Source organism: Zosterops lateralis (assembly GCF_965231275.1).
Source record: "Zosterops lateralis genome assembly, chromosome: 12".
In the NCBI taxonomy this organism is placed as follows: Eukaryota; Metazoa; Chordata; class Aves; order Passeriformes; family Zosteropidae; genus Zosterops; species Zosterops lateralis.
In genome coordinates this window covers 188,734-212,943 of record NC_139772.1, presented here as the reverse complement: position 1 = coordinate 212,943, position 24,210 = coordinate 188,734, and the positions used below count along the sequence as shown (strand labels likewise).

The following is a 24,210-nucleotide window of genomic DNA, read 5'->3' as shown; positions in this document are numbered from 1 at the left end:
GAGACCTTAACAATAAATTGATTTACCAAAAAAAAAAAAAAAAAAAAAAAAAAAAAAAAAAAAAAAAAAGGATAAAGAAAAAAGTCATATAATTGGTTATTAAAAGCTGATTCAAGTGGGAATACAGAGATTAGGATACACACGAAACCTGAACTGGCTGGTGCTGTACCAGTGCCTGAAAGGAGCAGACATATATTGCTGGAAATAGAAGCAAAATATAAGGAGGTAACAAGTGAAGTGATTTGAATCCTGGTGGATTTTTATGCAGTGTAGTAGTTAGGTGTCTGTCCCTGCAGCAGTGCACCTTGAATTGGCAAAACTATCCTTATGTATTACCTATCTGCAGCCTGACAGAGACAGGTTTGTCAGTGCAGCAATGCTTGAGCCTGTGCTCCCCTCAAGCAGCTGTTTCTCAGTCCTGCTTTGTGACTGCAGCTCCATCTGGAAGCTGAACTGCTTGGTCTTACTGGCTTCGCCTCTGCTCACAGAAATGGGTCTCTGGGAGCCCTGGTACCAGAGAAAGGCAGTACTATCAAAATGCTGAAGTTATCACTAGTTTCTCCTTCCAATGGGAAGAGATAACTATCAATTGCTCAAGCTACACAAGAAAGAGGGAGCTGAAGAAGTATACACAAGATACCTGTGGGGTTGACCTGCTGGGACAGAGGGGCAAACTGCAGACAGTGGAGGCACGTCAGTGGGTGGGGTGCTAGTGGGGAGCATAGGGCCTGACAGTCCAGAGAGACAGCAGCCTTACTGGCAGAAATGCATCCTGCAGGGTATGGCTGCCTCTTATACCACACCATAGAATGATGGCTTGGCCAAATTTCTAGAATACAAAGTGCTGAGCTGTGTGTTCATGCTTTGGTCCTGGGAGGCCCTGTGCACAAGTCGTGGCAGGATAGGGGCTGCATTCTCCATATGAAAGCGTCTGGAGGAGGATGGAGTCATGCAGTGAGAGGAGAAGGGCATTGTAATAGCAGGAGAAACCCACTGATGCCGCTGTACACTTCTGTCCTCACCCTGCTTCTCACCAGGCTCTCAGCCTTATGTAACTGAGCGTCCTATTGCTCCAGGGCCAAATTTCCCCCCCTCTTGGCAGCAGGCTTCCACTGTGGCCTCCCCTGAACCCCACTGCTGTGTGCAGTATGACAGGTAGAGCTCCAGTTACGTCAGTTTGGGGGTTGTTGCTAGGCAGAACATAGAGCATTGTCCTTGAGGCCTCTCAATGCCCTGCCAGGGCTGCAGCATGGCAAGAGATGGGGCCAGCGGGGGAAAGTGAGACAATAACCTATAGGTGTTTGGAGAAGACCTGCATAAACTTCCAGAGGTTACTCATGTCAGGTTTCAGTCGTAACACGAGAGAAACTATGCAGCCCTCAGCAGAAAACAGTCCAAATGGCTTCAAGATGTTTCTCTGTGAAAGAGTTTTGAATGGTCTTATTTGTTGGGGCTGGTTGCAATGGGAAGTCTGCCCTGTAGTCCAGGGCTAAGGATCTTGGCTAGACCTGCTGTTTGCACTCCACTGCCTTTCAACCTGCCTCCAGCCCTGAATCCTTGGCCCTCATTGTGGCCTCAGCAGTGCCCATTACAGTACTGTGGTCAACAGCAGGTCATGGCTCCCCAGCACTGTCAGCCCAGCCACAGCACTGAGGGAAGGGGTCACTCATTGCACCTGGGGAGGTGCAGCCTTTCTGATGGTTGTGTAGTAAGCACGGGTTGAATGCATGGTCCTTTCTCCTCCAACTCAGGTGCAGGTATAAACAGGTAAAATTCACAGTAACCACTGGCCTCTGCAGTGAAGGCATCAGCAGTCTGTTTGCTCAAAGCTTGGCAAGTCCCTCTTGTCCCTGAGCAACTCTTCAGTCTCTGGCCATTTGCTGCCATGGCAATAAGGGAGGACTTGGAGCAGCCCTTGGAAGGCAGGAAGAGTGCAGATGTCTTTCATTTATCCTAGCCATGCAGGAATTAAGAGGCAGGAAGCCATAGGTTCACATCACTTAGCAAAAAAGGCCCTTCTGGGAATGGTATCATCTGTGGTTTGCAGTACCATCAAAGAGGGAAGAATTTCTACCGGCTGCCAGAATTACGAGTTTACTTGGGTCTTGCAGCAACCAAAGAAACGCCCCCCCTCCCAAAAAAAAAAAAAAAAAAAAAAAAAAAAAACCAAACAAACAAACAAAAAAAACCACACCACCAAATCCAAACAAACAAAACAAACAACAACAACAAAAACAAACTACAAACCAATTACAACTTGAGTTTACTTTAATTCTTCAGGTCCTGGTGCCTCCAGACAAGTGCCAGGAAGATGCCTCCCAACTGTAATGAAGCCACAAACTTCTGTTTGTCAGCTGGTGCATTGGGATCCAAGAAACTCTAAGATCAGGACAGACTGATGGCTTCCTCAAGCTTTATGATCCATCAATCCACTCTCAGTGAATTACAAGGTGCTAGTGCTGGAATACCTGGACTCTGGAGATTTGCCCCCAGCAGTGTTTGCAGACTGAAGAAAGTGGTAGAAAAGGATGGCAGCCCAGGCACTCCTTGAAGCCAAGCTGTGTCCTTCGGCTGCCCCCAGAAAGAGTTAATGCACAGCCATGTTCCAGGTGTTTGAAGTTACTACAGTTGCAAAGGGGAGGAGAGGTCATTTTTGGGTGGGGAGAGCAGCCCTCTCTGTGAGCCAATGGCTAAATGATTCAGTCTCAACGCCCAGTTTTGGGGATTATTTCATGGGCAAGAATTCACAGGACTTTCCTCTCAAGGGGATTTGTTCTGGATGAAAACTAGGGACTGGATCCCCAAGCTTGTTGGTGTCTCCCTCTCTGTGCTGTAGAAGGTAAAGTGCTATGCTCTGGTGCCTTGCTTCTTTCAGGTGGGTAGTGGAGAGTTCTTCCCTGGCTGCCTGCATTGAAGGTATCTATTGTGCCTGTGTCTACAGCTCCCCTTTTCAGAAGAACCATGTTGCAGGGGGGTATAAGGGCTCTGCTAGGATAGACTGTATATTTGGGACACAGCCCAGCTGTTGAACTGAGATACATGGCTCATTTCTAGGCTCAGTTTTTTGTGCAGCCCTGCTGTATATTTCTTCAGCTAACTTTCTTCTGGTGGAAAGGACACTCAGAAGGTTCCAGCAGAAAAGATGAAATCTTGCCTTGTGACCCTGTTAGATAAGTCTGGCTTGCTATAAATGGCCCAATAAGGCACTGCTGTTAGAGCAACTGCAGCAGCATAGGGCATCTCTAGGTGCAAACTTCACTTAAACAGTGAGAAGTTTGTTCAGATAGCAAATACTGCTTGAACCAGGCAACACTACAGCCCTTCTGGCTCAGTCTCTATGGCAAGGAAGGGGAAGCTGTGTTGTATCTGCAAGTGTGGAGCTATGTAACTGCCATTAGGAAAGTGCCTCTGTTTTCTGAATTGCTTTTCAGTGGAGCTGAGAAATAGGACAGAATAGAAAGCATAAGCAGTTTGTGCAGGATTACAAGGTAGTGTCCCAGTATCAGCAAGAACAGACTTTGTGTCTCAGAAGGTCTGCCTCTTCTGTGCCCTATCCCTAAACTGCCGTTGGAAAGCCTTGAGTCATCATCAGTTTGTAAGTTAGTCTTTTCCTGCCTTGTCTAAGTCATGTTCTGGATGTAATATGCTGGGATGTGTAAGTCACTTTGGTGTCCATTTTTGGGTCTCAAAGGCAGATGTTCCTCTGCTGTGCCTTGCTTGTTACTCAGTTTCAGGCTGAATTATAGGCCCTTTGCTTGGAGCAGTGCTGCCTCCTGGATTTCCCTCTTGGCTGCACCAGTCTTGCTCCATTTCCTAAGCACTGCCTTTTGCTCTAGGCTCTCTGGGCTGTGCTGTTCTCTGCTGACAGAAACAAGTGGCCAACCTCTATCCTTCCATTGCCCAGAGCATCCTGATAACACTGAAGAAGAACTACATTTTTGGCATCTGATATTTGATTTATAGTGCTGCATTTTTGTCTGTAGACTGGAGAAACATTCTGGATATGAACAGACATAGTGGGTTGGCCCTTGCATTTGGAGGTTGAAGTATGCAAGCTGTTAGCTGGGGGAGAGAGTGGGTGACCTGGTCCTTCTGTCAGTGGAATATTGAATCTGCAGTCAAGAAATGACTACAACGTGCTGCTAATTCTTGGCTGCTGGCTTTAGTGGGACTTTCTCCTCTTCAGCACATGAGGTTCATGCTAGGCAATGGTGCAGCTAACATAGAGAAGTGCCTTAATCTTTCCCACTGTATTGCTCTCTCACTTATGCAAGGGGTTTCACTACATCCTGGCACCAAATAGAACCCTACTTGCTGCTGCTGCTTTGTCCATAGGCAGTAGGTAGTGTCTACAGCTTTCAGAAGTTTTACTTATGGGCCGCATCCCCAAATGGACAGATTCCTGGTTTGAGATGTGTTAAATAAGCCCAGGAAATTCACTTTGCTCTGACAGCTCTCAGGATGGACTCATACCTGATCCACGTGAATGGCCATGGAAATCATGCCCCTATGCTAGATGTTAATCTCAAGAACACTGGGAACATCTTATCATCAGGGAAGGTGAAGAGTCGGAAGCCAAGATGGGCTGTGAGGGCTTCTGAAATGTCAAAGAAGACTTTCAATCCTGTTCGAGCCATCGTAGACAGCATGAAGGTGGAACCCAACCCAAAGAAAGCCATGATCTCCTTGTCCTTAGGTGAGCATAGTCCTGTGGCAGAAGTCTCCAGGTATTTGGGTCAACTGTGTGGCTGACTGATTGCAGGGCTCTGAAGCACAAATTTTGTGCAAACACCAAGGGATAGGTCAGCCAACCACACAGCTCTATGCCTGTCAGAGATCAGTGAGAACTTTACTATTTTTTTCAATCTTTGAAAAGGAGACCCGACGGTCTTTGGAAACCTTCCCACAAATGATGAGGTCACACGGGCTGTGAAGGAGGTTTTGGACTCAGGACAGTACAATGGTTATGCTCCAGCTGTTGGTAAGTTAACAAAGCTCATCCTGTGAGAGTTGGATGAAGTCATGTGCCAGCTCCTACCCCACAGCAGGTATATGGACCCCACAGACATCTTTCCATTAGCACCCTACAGCTGTCCTCACCAATAGTCACATGAACACACAAGTATGTGTACCTCCCAGACACACCTGTGTGCTCTTTCCTGCATGGGCTGTTTAGGGCCCAGAGCTTCTGCAGAAGCTGTTTGCTGCCCCAGCCATTGGGGCAGACAGGGTATCAAGAGCCCAGAAGGCCTTAGGAGAGTGTGTCCCTGCCATGAGTTATAGCCAAGCTGCTTTCAAATCTGCCTTAACCAGGACTCCTCTTAGGGTCCCTGACTTCACTGATATCATGAGCCTTGTTTGCAGTTAGTGCCAAAAGCATGCACACAGCATAGATCATGCCTGTATTATGGGACCCTCCATCTGGTCACAGGTAGGGCTGTCCCAGTGCCATCACTAAATAATGAAAGCCATGTCATCACACTTGGCTTTCTTCTGCCTCAGAAAACTCTCTAGCTACCTTCCACTCTGCTCCTGTCAATTCCATCCCTGGGACAGGCTGGGGCTAGAGTTTGCCTCCCTGCCCAAGGTTTGTCCCTGCTCTTGGCCATCCTGGCCCAGCCTTGGGGCTGCATGGTGCTTGGCCTGAGGCAGGACAGTCTCTGCCACCCTGGGACACCACCAAATGGGCTTTCCCCAGCTGGGCAGCAGCTATGAGCCTTGTACTGGTAAAAATAAAGAAACAGTACTGCTAACAAGAAGGAAAGAATCTATTAAAACCTCCCTTCCATGTTTGACTCCTCTTTCCTCAGGCTACCAGTCCTGCCGGGAAGCTGTGGCTGCATACTACAACTGCCCAGAGGCACCACTGAAGGCCCAGGTACTGGTGCCCAGCCAAGGCACTCCCACTGCAGTGCAGACAGGGTGCTGCTGCCTGCAGACCATGGGGCATGGGGGCCCTAGCCCAGCTCTCTCTCCCTGCCCAGTTAGAGGACTAAAAGCTGGCTAAATCATCTTGGCCCAAGGTGGCCTCCTGCTGTTCTCATCCCTTCCCTGAGCCCTTCACATCCACCCTCCCCAGGAGAAGGTTGTTCTTTCCACCAGCTGAAGTTTCCCTGCTTTCAGTCAGGCTCTGGCACTGTCTTTTTGGCTGAGAAGCTCTGCCTGGCAGAGTTGAGCCTGGATGTTATGTCACTCCTGTGTGTCTGGAGTACTTCAGAGTGGCTATGCTTCCCACTGAGCTCTCTGTGCTCTTTGCAGGATGTCATCCTAACGAGTGGCTGCAGCCAGGCCATAGAGCTTGCCTTGGCAGTGCTGGCCAACCCAGGCCAGAACATCCTGGTGCCGCGGCCTGGCTTCTCTCTCTACAAGACTCTGGCATTGTCTATGGGGATAGAGGTCAAACTCTATAACCTCTTGGTAAGTGGTGGCAGGCCTGGAAGGAGCAGCCCTGACATTTCTCCTCTTAGAAATACCCGGGCCCTGCCTGGGAAGTGGGTGAAGGTGCCATGAGTAACCCTGGGTGCCCTGGCACACCTGATCTTGTGTGGCAAGTCCAGTTCCTCAGTTTTTACTTCCCTTTCTCTTCACTTCACTAGCCAGAGAAGGCCTGGGAAATAGATTTGGAGCACTTGGAGTCTTTGGTGGATGAGAAAACAGCTTGCCTCATTATGAACAATCCATCGAACCCCTGTGGCTCTGTTTTCAGCAAGAGCCACCTCCAGGAGATCCTGGCAGGTGAGCCTGCCTGTGTGTTTCTGGGGCCTGGGGCATGGTTGCAGTCTAGGGTCTGTCCCCACTGGTCACGTCTCAGTCACTGCAGTACCATGGCCCAGGGCTTTGCTTCTGACCAACTCCACCTCAGGAATGAGGGCTTATTCAGTGTGGAGGTGCTGTCCTATCTAGGCAAGAACATGCAGAGCATGTGTTTTCCTCAAAAGCTCTGTGTGACTTGGACTGCTCATTTCTCCCCTCTGGCTCTGCATGGGGAGTGTTCCCAGGAGCCCTGTGCTTCCTGAGCCCTGTCCTGACAGGGAGGGCTGTGCTGCCAGTCCCCACCAATTGGAGCAGAACTAGGCTCAGTCCGGGCAGAGATTCCCAGTGGTCATGCTCTCCAAATAAACGGTTTTTAGGAGGAAGATAGGGACCCTGTGCCCTGAGACAGAGCTTCCCTCAGAGCTCTGCCAGGCCCTGCAGCAAAGGTCAGTCCTGTTCCCATGGAGGATGCAGGTGGCCAGGCTGAATGCCCTCTCTTCCACAGTGGCATCAAGACAATGTCTGCCCATCCTGGCTGATGAGATCTATGGAGACATGGTGAGTGTCTGTTGCAGTCCTTTGCACTCCCAATGCTGCCTGTCCTTTCTGATACACCTAATCCTTGGCCATGGCAGCCAGGTCTCTAGGGGTGAGAGACAGCTTCACTCTCCAGTGCCTGGGTCCATGCCTGGAGCTCCCAGTCCTTTGCTGTGTGGTCCTAGGGGAACCTCTCATGTCCAGCTCTCTTCCTCTTCCCAAACAGCTTGCTTTTATGTGTGTGCACTTACTATCTTCATACTTTGAAGCTGTGAGTTTTCACCATTGATTTCCCATCACTTCCCTGCATCCCTTCTTGTTAAGCCTCATGCACATGCCCAGTTCTCACTGGTGGGGTAAGAGGTGCCTAACACAGCCCTAACGCAGTCTCTGGTCATAGGTATTTGCTGACTGCAAGTATGAGCCCATTGCAACTCTCAGCACCAATGTGCCAATCTTGTCCTGTGGTGGCTTGGCAAAGCGATGGCTAGTCCCTGGCTGGCGGATGGGCTGGATCCTAATTCATGACAGGAGAGACATCTTTGGTAAAGAGGTGAGTTACTGCTGCGTTACTGTCATGGCAACAGATTTGCAGAGTCTTCAGTTTATGGATCACCAGGTCTTTAACTGATATGGGCAGGTACTGCTCTTTTGCTCTCATGTGGGTGTCACCCAATTGTGCTTACCAGCTTTTCTCTTTCATGTCCCTTCCTTACTCCATCTGCTCCCAGACATGGCCTTCTACCCACATCTACACTGTAACTCACACAGTGTCTCTGCTGCTCATTAATATATGCCTTGTCCTTTTTCTGTGATTCTAACTTCTCAAATAGCTCCAGTGTGCACTGAAAGTATTGCATGGCTTATCCGGCATGCGGAGTCCATGTGTGGTATCTATGTGCTCTTACGTGGTTTCTCTTAAAAGTAAGAACAAAGCACCTTGCAGTGCTGCCAGTACTTTATCTGGCTATTTTTCAGCTGTGTTACAAGGACAACCATCTACTGCAGTGACCTTTCCACCTAGAAGGCTCTCTGCAGAGGAAGAGGGAGAAGAGAGGACCAAATGAGTGAGCAGAAAAGCTAATGTTGATTGTCCTTACCTGGCGTTGAAAGTGTGGATTGTGGGCACAAACCTAAGGGAAATGCAAAGTTGAATTTGGAACAGCTCTGGCTTTATTTTTATTATCTATATTCCTTGTTTGAGTCAGATTGGGAAGCTCCAAAGGTTGTCTCTGTTGGCATTTCAATCTGCAATGGAGGAACAGAGAATGACACTGTAAATAGTGTGCTAAACCTGGCATATAGTGAAACAAATGCTCTTTAGTAGTCTGTATGCTCACTGAAGAGAAGGGTGTGAACAGCTGTAGGAATACAGGAAGTGAGCCCTGGAGCTGTTCCTTTCCTTTAGGGAAGCATCATCTAAGCTGTAAATATGATGTTTTCTCAGATCAGGGATGGCCTTGTAAGACTGAGTCAAAGGATCCTAGGACCCTGTACACTTGTCCAAGGAGCACTGGAGCGTATCTTGAACCAAACACCACCTGAGTTCTACCACAACACTCTAAGCATCCTCAAGGTAAACAGGCTGTTAGAGATCAGAAAGATTTGTTCATAGATTGTTTGGAAGGACTCCTTTCTCTCTAGTTCTTGATTCTTCCTCCCCTCCCCCCCCCAGTTAGAGGTGCAATTTTGTCTGTGATTAGGATGACCCAAAAAATTAAATTCCATCAGGAGACAGTGTAATGGGCAGAAATACTGGCTGTGATAAGTTTCAGGCAGCCTAGCTCTGCAGCTGGAGCTGCTGACCAAGGAGATGGAGTTTGGTCCTGACTTGCTGAGCTCAGCTCAGTAACCTCTGCTGTACTCAAGGCCATGATCTCCCATGCTGTTTGCATTTGTTGTGCCTTTATTTGCAGTAGGCAAACCTGTTCATAGACACGGTCCAGAGTTTGGCTTCCAATCACTGAGCTGCTTCCTGGAATTTCTCCTGTTTTGAAATTTCTCCTTTTTGCTTTTCAGTCTAACGCTGACCTTTGTTATGCTGCCTTAGCAGCTATCCCTGGCCTTCGGCCTGTCAGGCCTGCTGGAGCCATGTACCTGATGGTAAGTGAGGATCACCACCTCTCAGATTAGGTCTGGTTGCCAGAGCTAGTCAGTGTTTCAGATTGGTACTTGCCACCAGGTCTCTGTTACTGTGCATTTTCATATTTCCCTGTGTGGTAAATGCATCCCTTGGTCACTTCAGAAGCCCAGGTTATGCTGTTCTCTGCTCACAGAGCAGAAGCCACTACACTTAACCCACTTGCTCCTGCACAGAACTCCATGACTTGTACTTTGCAAGACAAGGCTGTTTTACCTGGATATGAAGCCAGCTGCTAACCAGAAGCCCCTATAAAAACAAGGCAGATTATCATACCTCCTGTAGAAGATGTAGCCTTCTTCATACTAGCATGCTTCTCTTCTGCTCGTGGTGTTGCCTCTTCTTCTGCCTTTTCCCACGCCTGTTTGCTTTAAAGTTTATAATGTGCTGAAATTTCCTTTTTCATCTCATCAAGCTCAATTAAGACATTTATGACACTTTAACACTTTTTTTCCCCTTTTATTTTGTTCCATCTTATAATGTCTCCAGTTTTTCATTCACTCTTAAAATGTGGGCTCAGAACTGGACAATACTGCAGTATGTCTCACTCATTTCTGTAGAAAAATCCTTATTACTTGACCCTGTTTCCAATTTTACCCAGAGCTACACAGGTCATTTTGCTTGTGCTTTTTATGTAGAGGCACAGCTCTAAGATCGTTTCATACTTATTGTACTTCTGCAGTAGCTGACCATCTATTTCAAATTAAGTCATGTGTTTATTTTTGTTTTCTACTAGCACTTCCAGAACTTCTGTATGAAAATTATCTCTCAAATTATCTGTTTAGGAATATTTTCATGAGATGCTTAAAATCTTCTTTGGTTATAAAGGTCAGTCTAGACGGGGCCCTGAACAAGCTGATCTAATGGGTAGCAGCCATGCCCGTACTGGAGGCATTGGAACTAAATGAACTTTAAGGTCCCTTTGAAACCAAACCATTCTAGGATTCTATAAACAAATCGCTGGAATAGCACTATCTTTATGTGAAAGATGGACAGCTGCCTTCTTTCAAAATACAGAAAAGAAATATTTATTGAAGATTTTACCATTTTCATATAATTTTACTAATTCTATTATCCTAAAAGGATTTATTTTGTTCATGATATTCTAGACCTTTCTTTTTATTTTAAACCAAATCAGGTTTGTTTGTTTTTCTTGCATAACAGGATTATTAATGCCTATTGAGTTCTCTGCCAAGCTCTGTCTCAATGTCTTATTCCTTTTCACTTCTAATTGGTTACTGTGTCTTTTCTGTCAGATGTTTTTTTACTGAAGCAGCATTTAAGCGAGATGCCATTTTATGTAGTTAATGAAGGCTTTTTCAGAAGCCCAGTTTTCATTTATATATTTCTGTCTTGTATCCCAGGCAGCCCAAATCATGAGCAAAACTTGAGGGCAGACAGTTGCACTTGACTGGGAAGTCGTTGGGCCATGTGTGTAAGCAAGGACAATTAGATAGTTTTGGTGCCCTTGATTGCCATGTTACATCTCTCTGCTGCAGGTTGAGATTGAGATGGAGCATTTTCCAGAGTTTGAAAATGATGTGGAGTTCACTGAGCGACTCATCTCAGAGCAGTCTGTGTTCTGCTTGCCAGCCACGGTAAGCCTAACACTGAGAGCCTCAAGGAGCTGTGAGGCCAAAACGTGGTGGGAGAAGCTGTAGAGGCTTGCATCCCTGAGCTCTGAGGATAGGCTAGGAGTTGTGTATGCAAGTGTCCATGGTCTGTAATACTGTGTAGGAGCTGGCTGTCAGCTCCCTGTGCTGTGTGTGGCAGTCTCTGACTCAGCACTCAGTCAGGTTGCCAGGATCTTCCCAACTCCAGGCTTGCCCAGTATTTCTCAAGCTGGCAGAGCAGTATCTCTGAACTCCATATACCCCCATATCTCCTTGCTGAAGGTGCTACCTCAGAGGAGTGCTCCCACCTTCCTTTCCTCAGTCTGTTTCCAGTCCCGCACCCATGCAGACATAGGGAAGAGAAGGCTGAGAACATCTGTGCCTTGCATTCACTTCCAACATTGGATATGGACACGGCCTTAAATATTCTTCAACCCTCTCCTTTGCTAGCTCCTTTCAGCCCATTTCCTGCACAGTCTGGTCTGCACAGTTCACACAAAGTCCCTTGGCCTGTGCCTCTTACAGCATCATGTCTACATAGATGGAGATGGGAGATTTGCTTGGAACAGGAAAAACAGTCTAAGGGAGCAAGAACCAAGCCCTGCTGTTTTACATTGACTATATTCATGTGCTGATGCAGCTCATGGTGCCAAGGCAGGGCTCTAAAACTGTCACTATCCCAGGTAATCTACCAGCTTCATCTTTTTTCATTTCAGTGCTTTGAGTACCCAAACTTCTTCCGTGTAGTGATCACTGTGCCTGAGGAGATGATCTTGGAGGCCTGCGGTCGCATTCAGGAGTTCTGTGAGATGCACTACCAGGGTGCTGAGGGGGCCCAGGACCTGGAGTGTGACAAGTAGCTACAGCTGGACCCCTGCCCCTGTCAGGCTAGACCTTGTATGAGGCAGCAGCCGGGCAGGCAAGGCTCCTTCCAGCCGCCCCACCTCTCCCTGCCTGTAAGCAGCCACTGTCCTGCTGCTTCACTTTTTGTGCTCCACAGACTCCTCAGTATTATGGAAAGAAGACACTTCTCTCTCCTCCTCCACTAGAGCTTGCACATCCTCTTGCTTCCAGTCCCCCATGTCTCTGTAGACTCAGCATCTGTGCCCTGTCTTGGTCTGTGCTACCTGTGAACCAGCTGCAGGCAGAGGGCAAAAGGTTGTTCCTGGGTTGGGCCCTGTTGGCCTGTGGGTCCTGTGCTGGTCACACTTCCCCTTGGGAACAGGAGAAGGCTGCTTTCTTCGAGGATGAGAAAAAAGTACCCACCTCTCACTTTCCTATGTTACCCTAGGAAGCCAGAGCTCTTTATACTGAGCCCTTTGTGTGATAAAGGGAATAAGTTATTGTAACTTTTTTTATTAATAAAAATTCTGACATGGTAGTCCTGCACTGTCCTACCATTGCATGACGTTGGGATTGGTCACTGTGTGGGTCACCTTTGCTCACCCCATGTTATTGCAGTGTCCCAGGCATGTCCCTTCCTGCCCAGGGCCATCCTATGTGCCAGTAGGGATATGGTGAGAGTGATTCAGACCCCCAAAGAAACCCACAAGCCTTGAGAGCAGTATGGGCCCTGCAGACTGGAGTCAGCCTCTCCTGCCCTGATGATGTTGGCAGCTTGCTGTGGCAGCCTGTCCACTTCCCACAGAACAGTTCTCTCTGCACCTTCTCCTTGGCTCTCTCAGCCTCCCCCACTGTGGACTTCAGCAGAACAGTGGGTCCCTGTGCTTGCTGCTGCAGGGCAGCAACTGTCCCCAGGGCTGGAGCCAGCCATGCCTAAGTACTCAAGGCTTGACATGCCTTTCCTGCTGTAGTGGTTAATCACTGGGTGGCAACCCATGGCTCATACTATATGTGATGTTTGTGACATGCTAGCCATACCAAGGTTACTGATTGCTGAATATGTCAGCTCCATAGAGTAATAAGGAACTGGTGGCCTGTTGTCTGTTTATTCAGTGGAAGTGGGAGGAGATGATAATGCCCATTGCAACATACGTTCTGGCTCAGGAGCCATTTCTGGAACTGTCAAAAGGGCAACTTGTGGAGTGCCTTCACACCTTCAGCTCTGTTCACCTGTCCTCCCACAGAGTTCAGATCCACAGGTCAACCCTGCCTTCCCAATGACAGGAAAATTGAGCTAGCTCTAGACTACACACTGCCAGTCCTGCCAGGTTCTATAACTGTCTAATTGTCTCCCCTTGCCTTGCCCAGCACAAAATCTGGGTACCATTCGAGGGGAGGGCAAAATGAGAAAGATAGTGTATTAAAAGGTCTTTGACACGTCAGCTTTGACACCATGCTACATCTTTTCCTTCCAAAGAAAGCAATCCCAGAACAAAAAGAGAGGGAATCTGGGGCTGGGGAGTGAATGGTACACAGCTGCAGAGATTTCATGTAATTAGACCTTCAAATAGAGCTGAATAACCAGAGCTGCTAAGAAAAATCATTGACAAGTAACAAGCAGGGTGGTGTGTGAAGGGTCTATTGGGATCAGGAGACCTTTACAGCATGATGTTGCTGCATTGTTATGCCATCTTGAACCTACTACAGCTTTCAAGTACCATTTACTTCCTTCAACTCTTCTCCATGTACCTTAGGTTCTGCAGCTTTAATCCCCGTAACTAATAAACATATCCTGGTTTTAGTGAAAGCTGATCCTTTGAGATCACTCTTCCTTCAGGAACCCCTTTTCTTTCAGAGCCCTCTCAGAGATGGCTGGTGGCATGCAAATATTCTGCAATAATTAACACAATCCTGTTTCTTTTTGACCCAGCAGTATTTGACTGGGAAGACTGAGAGAGCCAGAGACACAGGTCACATCCTCTCAGGATATTTAGATTTCTCAAGGCCACATCCTCCATTGTCATCTTTTGTAAACATATCACTGCCTTTTGACCACACCTAGGTTTTCCCTGATGCAATAGCAAACTACCATTAAACCACAATGTGCTGGTATCATTTTTCAGATACTATACTCACAGATGCTTTGCGTCATGGTGTGGGTGTAGGTTAGAGCACCCTGCCAGCCATACAAACTAGCTTAAGTTGGAGTCTGGAGGTACTCTGTGCCAAAGAAAACCCCTTTCAGCATTACCACCAAGGAAGAAATCAAAACACAGGTCTGAAGCTGCTCTTTGAGGATGCTCAGACAAGATCTGCAGAGCTTTAGCAGAACTGCCCCAGTGCCCTTATAACTGATTGTGGGAAAATAAGGGAAGATTGGCAAGGAGGATTGTAAATACACTCAAGTGTCTTGCAGGTGAACTGTAGAGAAGCACATATATTATACTAATAGTTGTTTAGTCTTGTGTGTTTAGTAAATTATACACCTATCTTTATATAACATAGGCCTGTGCTAAACTTAGAACCACCGCACTGAACATGCTTGACATTTCTGCTGCAGTAAATCTCAGTGGTAAAATATGCCCGTAATAATCCCTGATATACCTATGAAAACAGCAGGTTTGGTGATCCTTGAGCATGAACCAGACTCCACAGTGCTGGCATTCCTGTTTGTGTGCTTCTACCTGGGTTCCTGCTTTGAGGATCCCCTGGTTGGTGAGGTAATGGAAATAAATTTACTCTGCATTTCATCTGTAGTTTTGTGGTTGTTCCTGCATCCTGCCTGTGCTGGCTCACATACCAATCCACAGCCATCCTCCCTGCCTTAGCTGGGGAGAAATAGTGGTATACCCTGACACAGGCTTGCATTGTGCATCTGCTCTTTTCTGTGCCGTCTGGGGTAGCCATGTTTAGGCTTAGGGTGATTTACCTCAGATATGGGGACCTCGGCAAGGAGGCAACCTCCTGCCTAGTGCTCTCTTTGGGAAAGGAAGGAACTTCTCAGCTTTAAGTGTGTTAGTCCTCAGCTTCTAAAGGGGCTAGCAGTAGATTCAACCCCAACAGGGAAACTGGCACTGCAGGCAAGCTGGGACAAATCACACCTGCCAGCAGTGAGATCAGTTCCCCCAGATGCTTTAGGAACCTCAGTGTAGCCCAGCTCCTGGCTCTGGCCTCACCCACTCCCTCTTCCAGCATCCCTGACTGCCTTCAGCAGGTCTGCAGACCCGAGGGGTCCCTGAGGGTCTTCCTGCCTTCGGACCATGGCCTTTGGCTGCGAGAGCCTGTCTCTCTCTTGCAAGAGCTGAGAGAAACCCAAAAAAATTTCCTTATTTGTCTTGGGTCAGTGTTCCCTGAAGCTTTGCCAAAGCAAAGAGGTGTTGCCAATAAGTCTGATTGACTTATTTCCTGGATACCTGACAGAAGTGGTGCTGGCCCAGGGTCTTCTGCTTCCTTGTTCTGGAAGGCATATGGAGCAACATCTACTCTGGCCCAGCAAGAACTTGCCCTGACTGGAATTTAGCATAGGCATTGCACCTCTGCTCCTATGCATTCTGCAGCTTCCCTCGCTGCTGCACTCTTTCCATCCTCTATGAATGATGATTTCTAAAGCAACCAGGGTGACTGTATACAGCATCCCTACTGAAAAAGGCTCTTTTCTGAAAGCAGAGTTCCCTTCTGTTGCCTTCATCCCAATGAAAGTATGCTTCTGCTTTCTCATAAAGCTTTTGAGTTAGACATATGGGGTGCATGACATTTGTTTTCAAGAGCCAGAGGTTTCCTTCTTCAATTGTCACAATGTGCAGGTCCCAGGAAATACAGTGTGCCAAACCAGTTTGTCATCCCAAATCTCAAATCCAAAGAAGAGCACATTCTCCTGCTCTGTGCAACTCCTCATACCGCAGAGGATGCTTTGTGGAAAGCTCAGACACATAACTGGAACGTGGTGTCTAAACAAGTAGAAAAATCTGCTCAACCCCTTGACAAAGTGACTGCACAGTAGTATTCAGTGCTATCATAAAGCCTACATATTGATGCCAAGGGATCAGCATTGCTTGGGCAAACTACATACAGCTGGAACAGAAGTTTGATACATCTCTGTTCATGCAACTGTTGACCAGGGAGGAATAATCCTTCAGGAAGAGCCACTTAAGTGGTGTGGCCTTTACAAAGGTTTTCCAACACCTAATGACATACAGGTAAATCCTGTGTGTCAGTGCAGGGCATGGGAACACAAAGCAGAAATCCAGGTTGCACTAAACATTGTGTGGTCCTCCACAGGGCCCTACCTGGACCACTGCCAACTTCTCGCCTTGTTTCCCAGCCAAGGGTTACCAGGGCTTGACCATCTGTGTTTGCAATGCAACAAGTGAAAGGGAACATGACCTGCCCCATTCAGATTTTCCCTCCTGCTGGAAGCACCAGCCTTGCCCAGATTTTTTCTTTTGCTGTCTCCTATACTCTACTTGCCCTGAAAGGAGCAGTGAGGTCCTTGGGAACACAAAGAGGACACCATTAAGAGGTCTGTATCTCTCCAGACTGTGTGACAGAATCTATGAGATCTGGAATAGGAATGACCCAAAGCAACTGTCTCTGGATGCAAATATTTCTCTTGAGCCCAGTGCTTCCCTGTTTCACTACCTTACCTGGCACAGACCCATTGCAGCTCTAGCACCCTTGTGAATCATTAACAGACCAAGTCAAGCTGCTCCTTTCACAGCCTGTCCTTTCACACAGTTTTCTTTCCCAGTCCCCAAATGTTTAATTCAAGCAAGGTATAGACAGAGAAGAGTCAAAAAGATTTTATGTTAATCTGCATCTGCTGACAACATGACAAGCAGCCAGAGCAATAGCAGGAAAGTATGTCTCATCTCTGCCCTCATGGTGGGCAAGCTGGTCCTCTTTGCAACCTGTTTGTCCTTTGCTCTGACACTCTACAGACATCCCTGTTCCTGCTCCTACAGGCAGCAGTCTTTTGGGGGGCTTGCCATAGGAGTTAAAAGTATCTTTCAGTCTCCTTCATGAACTTTCTGGCCCTGTTCCCTTACTAGCAGCACCTGGTCATTCACACCCCTGCAAGAAACTGCCATTTCTGTACTTTTTGCTTAGTGCAGGGTGGAGTTGCTGGTCAAAGTAGGCGGGCAGTATACAGCAGTCAGTCTTAAGAGCTGGGATGTACACAAAGAGGACAGGAAGGGGCAGGCACAGGTGCAGGTAGGAGCTAAGTATACCTGTATATGAGACCCCAGCATGAAGGCAGAGTGTCTGTACATGAATGCACAGTTGCCATCTGACTGCCTGGAGATGTGTGTAGCACAGCAGTGAACGTGTATGAGGGCAACTTTGCCTGAATCAGGTCTGGTGGTGCTTCAAGAGGACTTGTTAAGGTGAGATTTTTAACCATTTCTTGGTATCTAGTGTGGATGCTCTTGATGCCAGCAAATTGTGACAATTTTCTGCAGACAGAAGCTGTGGCTCTGGCTTAGAGGGTAGTTCCTGCCTCTCCAGACAGTCTTCTCAGTGCTCCTGCTCAGCTTTTCCCACTAGTGACAGTCATGCCAGCTGCTCACTTCTGCATGGGCAGATAACTTCTAATTCTGCAGAAACTGACCAGGCCAAACTGAAGCAGCATTTGAAAAAACTTTGAGCAGCCATCAGTGCCATCAAAGACCAGTGACTGGAGCTTCTCTGGTGCCAGATCCTCTTTGCTATTACAGTAATGGGAAACCTGTACATGTCTGGCAAACTCCTTTAGACTGGCACAACACTCAACATTAGTTTGCATGGGACAAGGTGGTTTTGGGCTGTAACTGTCTCACACCTGCCAGGGATATGCACATGTTGTATAACCTGAGGATATGCCGCCCAGTGCTGAGTGTGTTTCACGGGTACATTTCCCTTGGGCTGCTCGCTGCTTTCCATAATGCTTGCTCTTTGCCAGGATCAAGCTTTTCCAAGCTCCCTGTCTGTTTCTGCAAAAGACCAAGACTCTGCTTTTTTTTTTTTTTTTAAACAAGCTGCCCAGGCAGTACTATTATACTTTTGCTGTGGGAGACACTAACATGTTGACAATGGATTGCTGTATTTTTCGGTAGTTTCTATACTGCATCCTTTGTGCCCCGAGATTCTTCCAGTTCTTTCTGCTCTCAGTCAAATCTTAGCTCATCTCTGTTAGCACACAATAACAGTGTGCTTTTCTTGTTCTGCAACTGAGATTGCCTCAGTCATTCTGGGCTGATCTTTACTTGGCAGCTATGTGAGGGCTTCATATTTCCACTTTTGGTATATGACATTAACTCAATCACTGGTGACTCTGAATGTTTGCTGTAGAGAAAATGTGGTTAACCTTGGGACCTTAGATTAGGAACATCTCAGCTCCCATGATTGAGAAACAGTGGTGAAAACAGTGGTGAAAAATAAGGTTATATAATTAGTATTTCTCTCATAGTAGGGAATGTATGATAGTATAGTATGATGCTGCTCTTTCACTCCTCTTCATCAGGCACACAATTCATTTCAATCCTTCTACTCTCTGTGGAACAGACTTGTAATGGCAACAATTACCACTATTTCTTATATGAGTGAATAAGCTGTTGAAACTGTGGTCTCACATGAGGAAATTTCTATCAAAAGCAGTAACTCTATGAAATGTCTAAAACATTCAGCTATCTCACCCTGATTTTATTCAAGATAAAAAGCTCTAGCTTCCTGAAAAAAAAAAATACTCCATTCTCATACTCAGGAAATTCACATGTAGGTTTCCAAAGAAACAACTATTTCTGTGGTTTTAAATCTGCCTGGGTATCTACCTTCACACCATTGTTCATGTCTGCTCAAGAGAGTTTTTCTCAATTAATAGCTTCTGGCTATATTCCAAGAGCTCTGTCAGGAGTAAGAATAACAATATTAATGGTGCCAGATAGAAGTGATATCATCAAAGTTTATTTAGAAGCCAGGATTTTTGGTAAACACTGCTTGTATTCATTTGGATGGAAAAAGCTGATATATCACTTATTTTTACAATAGTTTTTGTTTGCAGCTCTTCCTAGGGTTGGTCCAAATAGCAACCTGATTCAGCTCCTTGTCAGACCTGAACACTACAGGCCATTTGTGTAACCAAAAAAAATCAGAAAGCTTCTTGTCCAGGAGACAAGAATTATGTGGTCCCTCACTAAATGCACAGCCCCATCCTTGCAAAACATTACTAAAGTAAAATCCATATTGTGGTAGCACCTGTTGACAACTAGACTTACCCATCGGGCTGGGTATTTTCCTTACTCTGAGAAATTATAATTGCTGCCTTATAAACCCTAAGCTCAACACAAATGCACAGAAGGTAACTTAGAATAACAAGACAATTTATGCATGTATGTTGGAGGCACAGATTAGTACTGTTCTTCGTTGGTTAGCAGCAGTGACTGTACGTGAAAATCTAAAACATCGCTACTAGAGGAACTGCAATCGTGGCAGGAGGCACCCCATGCAAATTCACCTAAAAGCTTTGCTGCAGAGGAAAACTGAGGCAGGGCAAAAGGAGGAGGTTAGGGAAACTTTGGGAACATTCATAACCACTGTGGACCCAGAGGACATGGCAAGCATGTAGCAAGGAAGCGGTGTCTGCATTGCAGCCTGGCTGAGTCATTTTATATCTCGGCTGCTTGAGTAGGGGGGCTGCTGCTCTACATGGGCGTAGCTTGCTTGAGTCTTGTGCAATTGTAGACTGCACAAAAGCAGTGTACAAAGCTGTAAGGGCCTGGGCTGGGATGCTGTCCAAGATTAACATCCTGCCCTAAAGGTCCTGCTCTCATTGTCCTGTCTTGCTGTGCATTTCCCTGGAAGGAATGGCCATGACTAGAAATCAGAAAAGTTTTTTCAATTTTAGTTCACCTTGGAAAATATAAAGCCTCTGCACAAGCAAGAGAGGTCTGTCTCCATTGTGGCACAGCTAAACTGCCAACCTTGCAGATGGTGATGGGGAGCACTCCATGCTGCCTGGGCTTTAGTGCTGCCCAAGGAGTCTGTCCCCAGGGACAGCCCATGCTGCAGACACCCAACCTGTATTTGAGGCAGAGTCAGGCACTGCTGGAGGACAGAAGGAGAGCACACAAGACAGGAGTAATTGGCAAAGTGTGCTTTAATGTACTTTAAAAAAATGTAATGAATTCTCTCTGCCTCAGATCCCATCTCCAGTGGTGTACTTCCTGCAGATTCCTGTGCCAGCTGGTATTCAGGCTGTGAATTCTTCCTGTGGTATTTTCATGCCATGTCCCCAGTGGCATGAAAATTATTAGACATTTTCCAATAATTCAGTCATTCTCCACAGGCAGAAGAGAAGTTTAGTGTATGAAACAAAAAGCCAGCTTTGGGCAGGCCTTTCAGTTCAACTAGCACATTCTATAATACATCTTCTCATAAAAGATCTATAGGATGAGTGGGGTTGGAGGGAGGGTTAAAAAGTCTTTAAAAAGGAGTTAGGCTAAGAAGGGGGTTAATAGGGCAGGTAAGCAGTTAAGCCTGCCTACACAAAGATGGGTCTTTCTAGGAAAATTGCCTACAAAGCTCTGTCTGCGGAGGAGATGCTGTTGTTCTTGGATTTAGTACAGTGCCAAGCGTCTTCCTTTGGTATGTGAAATTTTGCCTGTGGTGACAATAAATGTTTCCTGAAATTTCAAAAGGAATATAATCAAAACAAAAGGAAACCGACATCGTATGTTTACAGCATTTTGGCATAAAAATAATTGTAAATATTGGTCAGAGTAGGTGCTTAAAAGTAAAATGTGGAACTGTTGAATTCTCCACAAAAAGCAAGGTTTTGCATCTTTCCTTCATAAAAGTTGCCAGGATCGTTTGCAGAGATTACTTACATGAAGTACACATTTGTCTGTACTGACTTACTTCAGTACACTCAACTATCTCTTAAACATTGATAAAAGTGCAGACAAGCTTTTCAGTATCTTCTAAGACTATATTAGAATGGATTACTGACAAACAGTGGTTTTGCTGCAGAAAACCTTCAGCCCTGCTGTACTTATGTCCTTTGCAGAGACACCCCGTGCAGTGGTTGCTACAGTGTCACTAGTAGAGTAGCAACTTTCCAAAACCCTGTGCCTGCAGAGAGATGCAGAGGAGCCAGATGCACCACATCTTACCCTTTTCATCATCTTGTGATGCTGAACTTCCTCTGTTTCTGCAGGTTCCTTGCAATCATGGTGAAGTCTAGAAGAGTACAGGTGCTCCTGATTCTGGTAGTTCTGTCCTTCCTTCTGATCCACTTCCTACCCTGCAGCAACAATGCCCACATGGAAGAAAAACCTTCTCCTGTCCACATCCTCATTCTTTCCTCCTGGCGGTCAGGATCCTCCTTCACTGGACAAATCTTCAGCCAGCACCCCAGTGTCTTCTACCTGATGGAACCTGCATGGCACGTTTGGGTTAAGATGTACCAGAACAGCGCCAAAGTCTTACACATGGCAGTGCGGGACTTAGTCAGGTCAGTCTTTCTGTGTGACATGTCTGTGTTTGATGCTTACATGTCTAGCCAGAAGAAAAAGTCTGATTTATTTCAGTGGGAGACAAGCCGAGCCTTGTGCTCCCCGCCTGCCTGTGACTCATTCAGTCGCAGCGACATAATCACTGCAGGCAATTGCAAAACGATCTGTGGCAAGTACCCATTCAGCAAGGTGGAGGAAGCTTGTAAAACCTATAGCCATGTTGCCATCAAAGAAGTTCGGTTCTTTGACCTGAAAGTTCTCTATCCCCTTCTCACCGATCCATCCCTGAACCTCAAAATCATTCACTTGGTACGGGACCCTCGGGCTGTGTTCAGGTCCCGAGAGAATACAATGGCAGACCTGAAACGTGACACTAACATTGTTGTGGGGTCTCAGAAGACAAAGGGAGAAATGGGGCCCTACAACACAATGCAAGTAATCTGCAAAAGCCATGTTGAGATGTACAAGGCAGGAAGTCAGGCCACTCCAAGCTTCCTGAAAGACCGGTATCTGCTGGTTCGCTATGAAGATATTGTCAGAGACCCACTTGCAAGGGCTGCTCAGATGTACAGGTTTGCAGAACTCCATTTCACACCAGAGCTTCAGAAGTGGATCCACAACATCACCCATGGGAAGGGTCATGGAGCACAGGCCTTCGATATTGGGTCGAGAGATGCACTGAGAGTTTCCCAGGCCTGGAGAAAGACACTTCCCTTCCAGAAAATAGAAAAAGTGCAAAATGTGTGCAAAGATGCAATGGATTTGCTGGGCTACCGGCTTGTTCAGTCTGAAGAAGAGCAGAAAAATATGTCTTTGGATCTTTTGTTTGCCCAGAACTCCTCTGAGTATCAAGTTTTGAAGGCAGAAAAGCTGATCTCTGCACCAACTCTCTGAAAGCTGCAGAGTGCTGAACTAGAACAAGAGTGTTCACTAGAACAAAAGAGGACAGAGGTGCAGGCATAGCAGTATAGGAGTGTATGCATGGATGTGCATGGATGCAAGGACAAGTGGTACAAGAACCCTGACTGCATTCAGGAGAGCTCTGAGCAGCACAGGGTCACTCTCCAAGTGAGATGGAGATTCAGCCACAATGGAGGCTCAAGTAATGCAAGTTTGTTTTCCAGATTAATTATGGTTAGATTGCAGCATACAGAATGCCAAAGGAGTAGGAGCAGATAGCAGAAGCTCAAACCCCCCACGGACCACAGCTGAAGACGAGGGAAACCACATGGAGCAACTGCACTGTGAAGGAAGAGGAAATATAAAAGGAAGCTGAATAAAGAAGACATTACGTGACATGCTGCCACACAGGATATGTAGTGCCAGAAAAGATGCAAGGATTGACCAGACATTTGACATTTGGTTTCTGGAAAGATGTCGGGTTTTGGTTTTTTTCTTTGAATGGTTGAGTTTTCAAGTCCAGTTTTCCTTTTGCTCCATTCACGTGTTTGAGTATCCCGCCTTGGTGGCAAAGGTGGGAAAATGTTTGTGTTCTCTGACTGTATAATGGGAAAATGGAATAAACCAGCTATTGCTGAAAATAAAAACTCCTGTGTTTTCATGTGGGAAACCATTTCTGGGATTATGTGAATCCATATATTTTTTAGCTGAAATAAATCTTTCTTATAGCTTTCAAACCCAAGAACAGTTGTTTTCCTGGGAATTCCTACAGTTCATATGGGTGACAGAAGAATTTATGCTAAGGTTGAGATCCTAAAGACAAAGTAAAGACACAGATTTCATAGGCATAAATACTGAAACCGAGAAGATAGGTTAATGGGAGTGGATTAAAGAAACCAAGAGAAGATCAAGATATTGAAATATTTGGTGAGAGTATTCCTTGTCTTGGAGCACAAAAAAAATGTTTAATGGACTATGCCATTCTCCACTGTCTCCACTAGAGATGCCATTCTCCCACTTCCAATGGGAACACATAGTTCAAACCTGAAAAACAGAATTGTTTTCACCTGGTTTTAAGTGTTCCAGAACACAAGGAAAAAAACTTGCTATCAGATTTGGGGAGGAGTGAATGCCTACAGATACCTATCGCTGAATATCCTCTTTCATGTGTAAACTGCAGAGTCTCTTTAAATGGCACCTACAGAACACTCACTACCTTAGCAATATGGGTATCTGCACCCCTAGAGCTAAATTCCTAATCCCTGAAAAGGGGGGGATATTGTGGGGAACCAGGCCTGTGAGGGTGCTGCAGAGGGGGTGGTGTGTCCGGCACTGCCCTGGAGGACTTGGCTCCCTGCAGGGTCGGTCAGCCCCGTTACCCCAGTTAAATACCCAGTTAAACTGCCCGGTACCTGCACTGTCTGCTTTGTACCCCAGTCCTGTCCCCTGATTGGCCCGTTTTGAATCCCTTCCCTGATTGGTCCAAGTTTCAATCCCCTAATTTGTTTATTAATGTACCCTCTGATTGGTTCCTTTTCTCAACCATTAATCCCATTGGCTGTTTATGAAACCCCGCCCCTTTTGTGACTGTATAAAACCCCCGCTGACTGAGCACCTCGGAGTCTTTGCGTCGTTGGCGGGGATGGAGTGAGGAAGATTCTCGGAGATCATCCTTGGCTCCCGAGTGGTTCCTCTGCGTCGCCTGAGATCACCTGCACCAGGCACTTCGGCCATAAGCCCGGTTAGAGCTGACGGGCTTTTCCCTCACAATTGAGCTGAAATCACTGCACACTGTCCCCAGCATGTTGAAAGGAGCATAACTGTGTTGTAGGTAAGACAAAGCACAGAAAACAAGGATTTTTATCATGGAAAAAGACAGAACCAGAAATAGAACCATACAATATGGTGTCATCTGTGGGTCCTCCAAGTTTTAACC

General features: G+C 46.5%; 2 protein-coding genes across 3 annotated transcripts; both read left to right on the top strand.

The window, feature by feature from the left end:
* The first annotated feature begins 2,639 nt into the window (after positions 1 to 2,639).
* Positions 2,640 to 12,424, top strand: TAT (tyrosine aminotransferase). Its single transcript, XM_083870337.1, has 12 exons — positions 2,640 to 2,839; positions 4,454 to 4,696; positions 4,877 to 4,981; positions 5,811 to 5,878; positions 6,259 to 6,417; positions 6,597 to 6,735; positions 7,259 to 7,311; positions 7,691 to 7,843; positions 8,738 to 8,866; positions 9,310 to 9,393; positions 10,930 to 11,028; positions 11,760 to 12,424. Exons 2-12 carry the CDS (start codon positions 4,462 to 4,464, stop codon positions 11,901 to 11,903), a joined length of 1,368 nt encoding a protein of 455 aa, XP_083726463.1. The 5' UTR covers positions 2,640 to 2,839; positions 4,454 to 4,461; the 3' UTR covers positions 11,904 to 12,424.
* Positions 9,308 to 22,975, top strand: LOC310914289 (carbohydrate sulfotransferase 4-like). 2 transcript variants are annotated; one of them, XM_083870339.1, is made up of 2 exons: positions 9,308 to 9,393; positions 21,077 to 22,975. In XM_083870339.1, the coding sequence occupies exon 2, from the start codon at positions 21,090 to 21,092 to the stop codon at positions 22,266 to 22,268; it is 1,179 nt and encodes a 392-aa protein (XP_083726465.1). In that variant the 5' UTR covers positions 9,308 to 9,393; positions 21,077 to 21,089; the 3' UTR covers positions 22,269 to 22,975. The 2 variants fall into 2 exon arrangements, with proteins under 2 accessions (XP_083726465.1, XP_083726464.1); XM_083870338.1 differs by lacking the exon at positions 9,308 to 9,393 and adding an exon at positions 17,069 to 17,270.
* Positions 22,976 to 24,210: the final 1,235 nt, after the last annotated feature.

Bases quoted from the DNA above. Each gene is read 5' to 3' on its own strand.
- TAT (XM_083870337.1), top strand. From the start codon at position 4,462: ATGGACTCATACCTGATCCACGTGAATGGCCATGGAAATCATGCCCCT. The intron at 5,879-6,258 runs GTACTGGTGCCC...TGCTCTTTGCAG, and splicing joins AGGCACCACTGAAGGCCCAG to GATGTCATCCTAACGAGTGG. The intron at 9,394-10,929 runs GTAAGTGAGGAT...TCTCTGCTGCAG, and splicing joins CTGGAGCCATGTACCTGATG to GTTGAGATTGAGATGGAGCA.
- LOC310914289 (XM_083870338.1), top strand. From the start codon at position 17,215: ATGAGGGCAACTTTGCCTGAATCAGGTCTGGTGGTGCTTCAAGAGGAC. The intron at 17,271-21,076 runs GTGAGATTTTTA...CTGTTTCTGCAG, and splicing joins CTTCAAGAGGACTTGTTAAG to GTTCCTTGCAATCATGGTGA.